We start from the raw sequence: 9,697 nt of genomic DNA on the forward strand, positions 1-9,697 counted from the left end.
AAATATTTGAGAGCATTCGATGATCCTCAGCCGCATTTCTTCATATTGAAGCAAAAAATTAAAACCTTCCGCAAATGACGAGAATTTGGCTCGTAAACTGACATTTTCAATCGAGAATAACTTTATGATGCAGACATAAATCGACTAATGTTTCTATGGGATTATGTTGACAGATGCCCAAGTTTATTGTATGACGTCTATGATCTATTTATTTCGACCACCACTTATCGCTAAAGCCATCTATAAGAAAACGGCGGAAGCAAAGTTGTACATCTAATATATGTAAGAACCTAAGAATTTATGAGATCATATAAAAACATAATACCTTAAATGTCAATTTCATGTATAAGATCATACATGACAACTAATTCCTATGAATTCTTGCGACATATTATAAAATCATATAATATCCTATATTTTCTTTAAACATATAATATGCTATTATAAAACATATAAAAACTTATGAGATCATATAGTAGCACAGAAGAACTTTAATGTGCCAATTTCATGAGATTAATCTTATATGAAAATTTCATGCAAGAATTTTCGGCAGAATACCAGAATTACCTTAATTCAATTTCAATGTTATTATTATTATTATCAAAATTAATCGAGCGATCTTCAATTTTTTTAGTAATCAAAAATTCTAGGATTTATCGATAAATAATTTTAGAAAATAAAATTATATATTACAACATTGAATTCACACACATGTATACCTATTTTTTTTAATAGAACTTTTAATAGAACTGCGAAATACTCTGCTGCAATGAGTTCCTATGAGTTCCTATAGAGAATTATAAGATTCTACAGGAGCTTATGTAGTTACCTATAAAATTTGCGCGGCATACATAGGTAAGCATTCATAGGAATGCAAATAGATTAATATAGGTATCCATAGGAATATGGACAAATGCCTCATGAGAAAAACTAAAAAGTCTATAGAATACCAGTTTGATGTACAGTAATACATAGGCGTATGTAAGATAAAGATAAGATGCCCCATGAGAATTAAAAATGTCTATCATAGGATGATATATATATATATACATCTCCTCTGTCCTATGTACACCTATATATTTCTATACGTCGAAATGTAGTATCCTATAGACTTTTAGTTCCCATGAGGCATCTTTTCCACATTCCTATGGATACCTATATCAATTTGAGAGAATAATTCGTAACTCCTAAAAACTGGAAGCCATGATAATAGTTAATAAACGAAGTATGTTCCACGAGTGAAAAAAATCCTGATTGCCATAAGGAAAATATACTATGACTACTCATGACTTTTTTGAATCACCAAACACACCTTGTTTATCATGTAACTTTCAGTTTTGGAGTTATTTGCAATTTTCGCAATTATTACTCAATGAGCAGAATGTTTAAAATCAACGCATGAGACAATTTTAAGATGTTTTTAAGAGTTCTTTGAAAACATCTTTAAAATATGTCATAAAGAACTCTGAAAAATATCTTAAAGTTGTCTTATGTGTCGATTTTACTCGCTTATTCGGCAATCTTTAGAAACTAACTATTGTGAAAATTGCAAAATGATACAGGATTTTTCAACTCAGTTTAGTCTACTTTATCTGCACATGAAAATAATCTCTAATACGGGACATCTTATAACATTTAGGTCTGATTGCATTAACGAACACATTCTTTTTCCTATGACATCTTACAGGAGCCTCTTTTCATGAACTTTTCATGCCATAAGTTCTTATGTAAAATCTTATAGAAAAATTTCTTATGTTATCCTACATATACATGCTGCGTAATCTTATAAGTATCTATATAAGCTCCTACAAAATCTTATAGTTCTCTATAGGAACCCATGAAAAAACCTATGGGAATTTACAATAAGAATAGGAGCTTCCTTCCATGGGGCACGACTAGTTGAATTTATCATGGGTATCCATGAGGCAAATCTATAGGAAAATTCTCCATAAGAATTTGCAGCAAGGTAGAGAATACGTTATTGTATACTAAAGTCATCTAAACAGGGTTTTTGTAATAAATCGTCATATTTTGAGAGGTTAAAATCATTTAATGCTGATTGATATGATGGAATCGCATAATGTTGAGACGATTGAAGCAAAATGACAAAAATCTAAATGCATGAATATAGATATCAAGATCAAAAAACAAAATGACGCATTACGTGCAACTTCAGCACGTATATAATGTGTTCTATTAATATAATGCGGAAAAATGATAGTAAATGCGTTAAAACACTTCAAAAAATTGTTATGAGATTGTAAATATTAATTATAAAATATTAAATACTACAACAGTGATAATTGTTTTTACAATTTGAGAAATTATAATATATTTTGTTTTAATAAGCAAATTATTAACATAAAGTTAGTAGTTTTTAAATTATATTCTTCCCGGATGCATCTTTGATGCATCATGTGAACATAGCACACAAAACTTGTAATGGAAAATTGCTAATTAGTAGCTTCAATAAAATTCTCTATTCCAGCATTTCGCAGTCCTATTATGTACCACTCTAACTCTCATTGTACTAGATGCAGAAGTTTGCTATATTTCTATGTTCCGAAACTCATAAAAAAAAATGTTGCAAACCTGGTTCTAACCACAACCATAAATTCATGATGTAAAAATATAAGGTGTATTATTGCGCATAATGGCAATACTGGAAATAACCAATCAAATTTTATCCTCTATGTACTTTCCTGCGTATAATAACGCTGGCATATTGAAATAGCCAATCAAATTTTGCCCAAAATTCACTCTCTTACTGTGCATCCTCAGGAATGATACACTTACCGATTAAAAGGTTGCAACACTTTCTTTTAAAGTTTAGAGTTTCGGAATGCAGTCTCACTGAGCGATTGATTCTTACTTACGGATTTGTAAGTAAGGACCAATTGTTCGGTGAGTAGGCATTCCGAAAACCATAGAAAAAAATCTGTTGCCATTTTAGTCAGTGAGTGTACACCTTATTTTCTTACATCATGTGTATGTACCCATATATAGATCCCCATGACAGAAAAAATTGAGATCAACAGATCCAAATTAAATCTCTCAAAATAAATTAAATCGCATATCCTTTGAGTTTACAATTTGCGTTTCCGTGGATCGCGGAAACTCATCGAAGCTGTCCTCATGCCCATCAATCACCATCGGATCATCTTCCACTTCGATGTCCTCCACTTTAATGTGATCCTCCATCGCATCGATGGTCGAGTGTTTTGGTAGAAAAGGAATCACTGATGGTTCTTTAATGTATTCGGTAGTGTGCACTCTAGTTTCAATATGGCATCGTTGCATTCGCGTCTCAACCCTGGTATAGAGGTTACAGTTACTCTCTTGGTTTTTCGATTCCCCAGAGAGACCACGTATTTCCAAATCGGTGGCAGTTTTTATCAACGAGGGAAGGTGCTCCTCTGCTACATCAATGGATCCTTTGTACATGAAATCCAAAAGACATTCCATTTCCTCAACAGCGACACCTAGGCGATAAAAATGTAGTATGTCAGATAGGATACATTTTAATTTCCTTAAAATTGTAAGTTTTCAAAGAGATGATAGACACTTCAAAATAGAAAGATTTCGAAGTAAATATAGGGACAAAATTCTCTTTTTCTCTCTTGCATGATTTCCAAAGTTTATTTTCGCGTAATATATACCACTATACCTCAGAAAAAGTAATAGGTAAGCCTCCAAAGAAGTTTTACAGAAGGCTACAGCTTTTTTTATAAAAGAATAGAAGCTTGCCTCCTTATGCCCGCTGAATCGCAAGCTTTTATGAAATCCAACTTTCATGAAAAGATTTCACCATTATGCAACACTTACAACACTTTCTCTATCTTTCTTTCTTTCTTTCAGATAAAATATCCAACATTAAAAAAAAACACAAACTCCTTCTTTAAATCTTAATATCTATTTAATATCTATTTCTTCTTAATATCTATTTAAAAAAACGTTATCAATATATCGTCGAAGCATAACCAATGTATACCTTTTAAAATGAGAATGGGTTGCTCTCCGTAATGTTCCTTAAAGACCCTTTCGAAATAAGGGCTGCATGCTGCTAGCACCAACCTGTGGGCTCTTAACATGCCACCCTGGCAAGCCAAAGTCGCGTCCGTCAAGGAGCCACTTTTGTAAAGAGCTTCGAATAAACCCGACAGATTCGCCAGATGATTGTTCCACGTAAGGTTGAACGTCTTTTCACCCATACTCTCTTTTATCGAGTATTATTTATTAATCTGTATTATTTATTAATCTGAAATATACAAAGATTTCATATTTTCTCAACATCATAGTAGGATAAACATATTTGAAGACAAAAAAGTTTTTTTTGTAAAATGTATTGTATATATGTACATATTAGGATGGTTCATCTTTCTCTTGAAAAAAAAAAAATGATTTTTTTCGAATTTTTTTCGCGGCACCCTTCAAAATGGTTCCAATCCGCAAAAAAATAATTCCTGTTAAATTTCAGCTCAATCGGACAACGGGAACCCGTTAAATATTTGAGCTCTCTTATATTACATTATCAATCATTACATTATCAATTGATTTTTAAAACATATTTCTACAAAAAACTTTTCACAAAAATATAGATCTAGAGAATTTTTCTTTTCTTTTTTAACATATATTTTTTACTTTTCTGCATCGTTTGAAACCTTATACGTCTCATTTAATACAACAAATTGTTAATGATTAAGAAATAAAAATAAATAGTTTAATTTCGGCATATATATCACTGGGTAGACATTTTCTGATATTTGATTTTTCTTTTTAGGATACCATCTAAAATTAATCCAATTTAGTATTTACAGATATAATAGTATTTATAGGCATTTAGTATTTATAGGTATAAGTATTTATAGATAGTCATTATTTAGTTAATATATGTTGTCAAGGTCCAGATCATCGGAGTTGAGTCCCCGGAATTAAATAATTACTACCTATATTATAACCCTGAATGACTTCCGACAGATTTTAGTTGGCGATCGTTCTTCGTTAAAAAGTTATTAATAGTCAAAGTTAGTTATTATTTCTCTGCTTTATATGGAGAATCAAATAGCTCTAGACAGGGAAAAAGATATGAACCTATGTATATCCGGATAGCAAAATGTTAGCAGGATGTCGACAGACTGATAGCAGATTTAATCAGATGTTCAAAGAATAGCAGACTGACCACAACTGATGTCGCATTCTCCTGTTCTGCCGACAGAACATTCTATACAAACAGACTGGCAGCAGGAATCAAACCGAATCTGCTGACAGAATCTGATAGCAGATTGCGAAGAGAAATCGAGCAAAATCATTTTCATTTAAATCGATCTAGTTTCTTATAAAAAATTTTGCGTACATATATATAAACGGTTATATATAATTATATATTTATATATACTGGTATGAAAACTGGAAACAATTAATACAGTTTTAAAATATTATTGATTAACTGTGCTAAAATATTATTGATTAGCTTCACATTTCAAAATACACATGAGAAAATTATAAAATAATAAAAAAAATATTATTTTTTAATATATTATTATTTTATATTAAAATATAAAATAAAATATAAAAAAAGATATTTAGAAAGTACATTACGAAAGAGCTTGGGAATCTCTAGGAGATTTATCTGTTCGATTTACATACGCCAATGCTTATAGAATTCCTGGACGTTTTCTTCTTATGAGAAACAAGTCCATCTCGTGGCGAGGCCGTATATAAAAATGGCAGATCTTGCTCGGTTTCTGCTGTCAATCTGCTATCGGGTTATACCAGCAGGCTCTGTTCGGTTTCTAGTCGCAATCTGCTTTCAGGTCTGTTCAGTTTCTGTCATCAATTTGCTGGCATAGCATGTCACATTTTTGACAGCAGTTTACTGACATTGTCTAATAGTATAAACTCTGTACAATTTGTTGCCTTTCTGCAATCAGAAATTGGTAGCAGACTGCTAAAAATCTGTCTTCAAATTTGGCTGAGTATATGTGTAGGATAGGACCAGGTATTATGAGTACCTTAAGGAAACATTTTAATATATTTAGCATGTACTGAAAAATAAAAAAATCTTATGCATACCATTTGAAAGATTTATTGATGTTTTATGTATCTTAGTATTGATTATTTTAATGCAAATATTGAAATAGTATTCTTATTACCTGCCTAGTGCTCATATTACCCTCTGAGTAGATAATATGAGATATTTTTAGAAATAATATAAGCACAAGAAATTTTATGTAAGAAATTATGCAGAAATGAAAGATTGAAATGTACATATACATAACATTTTATTAGAACAAATGCCAAAATCGTTTGATTAATATAATTAAAAAATAATATATTACATTTACAAATATTTAATAAGTATTGCCAAATGGTAACAGTTTAGTTAGTAATACTTATTAAATATTTGTAAAAGTAACATTATTTTTTGTTATATTAACCAAACATTTTATGGATATTATTTCATCATACATTTAATAGCTATTACCAAACTCTAAGAAAGTCCACCACTGCTAAAAATATATACAGTGTTTGTTAAAATATCTTATCTCAATGTAGACAGGATCATAAAATTAGAGAAAAAAACGTAAGAAATAAAAAAATAACGTATCTACTTATTTAATATGATAAATATCCGAAGTACATAAATTTAGCTCAAACTTCGCAGCATTGGAATGTTGCAAAGACAGATGCATCTTTTTACACTACTATTATCATTACAGAAATAAAAAGATGTTCATATTATCTACAACGTAATACCCGATCCTATTCTATATATATGTATGTCCAGCGGCAGTTTTCGAGACTTTTTTCAAATTGTATTCCAGGACATTTGGCATTTTCCAGGATTGTCCTGGAAAAATTTTATGCCCTAAGGCAGGTCCCAGAAGTCTTGGAATCTGCCATATGAACACAATGGCAAATTCTGTATATTTAAATGTACGTTCAAATGTATATACATTTGCTTATACAAACTCGGAATGTCCCGAATACGCATATTATGACAGATTTTAGATCTGTACATTGAAATGTACATATATAATACAATCGGTCACTAAAAAGTTTTAACACTTTTTCTTCGATGAATTTTGCAACTATTTTATGATACGCTGATTGAATTCATCAGCGCGACGAATAATAAAACGGTTGCAAAACTATTAAGTCTGTTGAATGCAACCAATTACTCGGTGAGCAATCGGAATTCCGAAATGCATCGAAGAAAAAGTGTTACAACCTTTTAGTGCTCGGTTATATGCATATTTCAATGTACAGACCCGAAATGTGCCATAATACATTTTCCAGATTCCAGGACATCTTGGAATTTTTCATACGTATATATTGGGAGTACAAATTAGTTTGGTCCGTTTCCCTAAAGATTGCTCCAGCTGTTGTGAATGGTTCATAGTGATAGCTGATTTTGGCAGTTTCAGAGAGGTTAAACATCTGCTAATAATATTCTAAGTTTATATCGCTTTGAGTTTCATACAAAAACCTTGATTTTTACTGTGTTTGAAATGTCGAATTTTGTGTTAATCAAGCAGCATTTGCGGGAGGTTTTGATTTTCTGCTTTAATTGGAAGAAAAATGGGCTCATCGAAGCCCATCGAATGCTTGTCGAAGTTTATGGTGACACTGTTCCAACTAATAAATCATATAGGGAATGGTTTCGAGGATGAAGATTTCAGCATTGAAGACAAGCCTCGCTCTGGACAGCCAAAAAAATTCGAAGACAAAGAATTAGAGGCATTACTCGAAGAAGATCAGAGTCAAACGCAAGAGGAGCTTTCAGAATCATTGGGGATAACTCAACAAGCCGTTTCTGTACGATTGAGAGTCATGGGAATGATTCAAAAACAAGGAAATTGGGTACTTTATGAACTGAAACCGAGAGACGAAATTGAAATTTTTCACTTGCGATTTTTCACTTGCGAACAGCTAAAGACAACAGAGAAAAAGTTTTTTGTATCGGATTGTGACTGGAGATGAGAAGTGAATATTCTACAACCCCAAGAAGAAAAAATACTACGCCCGATCAATCGTTTCCATCGATCTCAACATCAATACCACGAACATTCATGGTTCGAAGATCATGCTCTGCATCTGATGGGATCAAAAGAGTCTTATTTACTATGAGCTGCTGAAACCTGGCGATTCCATTACGGGCGATCGGTATCGGCTACAATTGATTCGTTTGAGCCGTGCATTGCGAGAAAAACGGCCGAAATACGAGCAAAGACATGATAAAGTTATTTTTCTTCAACGCTGACAACGCTCATGTCGCTAAAGTCGTAAAAAAATATTTGGAAATATTTTACCGCACCCGCTGTATTCTCCGGACATGCTCCTTCTGATTACTGATTGAAAGATGCAGCAAGTCACCGGTTCACTTCTTTCGCAGAAATCGAAAATTGGCTCCAAAATTGGATCACCTCCAAAGACGAGTCATTTTTTCGAGATGGAATTCGAAAATTGCCTGAGAGATGGGAAAAAGTAGTAGGCAGCGATGGACAATACTTTAATCTGTTCATTTATTTTATTTTGAAATAAATGCACAAAAAAACGGATCGAACTAATTTGTACTTCCAATATATACTGTATCTTTAGATATACACGGATAATGGAATGTCTAATAGCAAATTTTTATCCTGGAGGTTTTGCTAACGGCATATTAGATTTTTTTAATGTGATCCTTCATCCAGAGTCCTAATATATCACTTATCTGCCATTTTTTATAGAAAATTTTGGGTCTATATAATGTATATATTGAATTGCACAGATTCGGAATCCATACGTATATATTATGATAGATTTCGTACCTGTACATCGAAATGTACATACAGCCACCAAAAGGTTTGTAATTTTTCTTCGATAACAAGAAGCGAGAAAATATTTTTACGTTCGGTTTGTCTGTTTCCCAGTAAGACATTGCATAAAAAACAATTTACAATCCTCGACTATGTATTATTGCTCGACATCATATACTGATTACTGTTTATCTTAAGACAATCAGTACGTTTTTTTTTTCCTTCCGTTACAAGGAAAAGAAAAATTTTGATTAATTGATTCTTTTAACACTATGCATTATGTGTTATGTAAAAGTGCTACGACTAATAAACTTATGATTATTTATACTACATATTTATACTGTTTAATGTACATTGGATTGTACAAACTCGAAATCTGCCATCCATATATTATATGTTATGGCAGATTTTGAATCTGTACATCGAAATGTACATACAATCGGTCACTAAAAGGTTTTAACACTTTTTCTTTGAATTTTGCAACTGTTTTATGATTCGTCACGCTGATTGGATTAATCAGCGCGACGAATAATAAAACGGTCGCAAGACTGTTGAATCTGAACGCAATCATTTACTCGGTGAGCAATCGGAATTCTGAAATACATCGAAGAAAAAGTATTATTATCTTTTAATAACTGGTTGTATGTACATTTCAATGTACAGACCCGAAATCTGCCATAATATATACATATGGCAGATTTCAGGTCTGTACAACAGTATTTGGATGAATGTATGTATATTATAATGTTGTTATAAGGCTCTGCGCACAATATTAGAAGCAGGAATGAATATCAAGATTTCAATCTATATTAGAAACTGCGTATTACGAAGTAACTGATATCAGATAAGTTGAAATCTTAATATTTATTGCTGTTCCTAATACTTCTTATATTGTG

General features: G+C 31.9%; 1 protein-coding gene across 1 annotated transcript in view; it reads right to left on the reverse strand.

Moving 5' to 3' along the window:
• LOC105617093 (zinc finger and BTB domain-containing protein 14-like) overlaps nt 1-4,211 on the reverse strand; it is a 107,876-nt gene extending 103,665 nt beyond the window's left edge. The window contains 2 exon segments of the mRNA XM_012198672.1: nt 3,091-3,482; nt 3,992-4,211. Coding sequence (XP_012054062.1) covers nt 3,091-3,482; nt 3,992-4,211 — 612 coding nt within the window.
• Between the last annotated feature and the right edge of the window lie 5,486 nt (nt 4,212-9,697).

Source organism: Atta cephalotes (genome assembly GCF_000143395.1).
Source record: "Atta cephalotes unplaced genomic scaffold scaffold00011, whole genome shotgun sequence".
NCBI lineage: Eukaryota > Metazoa > Arthropoda > Insecta > Hymenoptera > Formicidae > Atta > Atta cephalotes.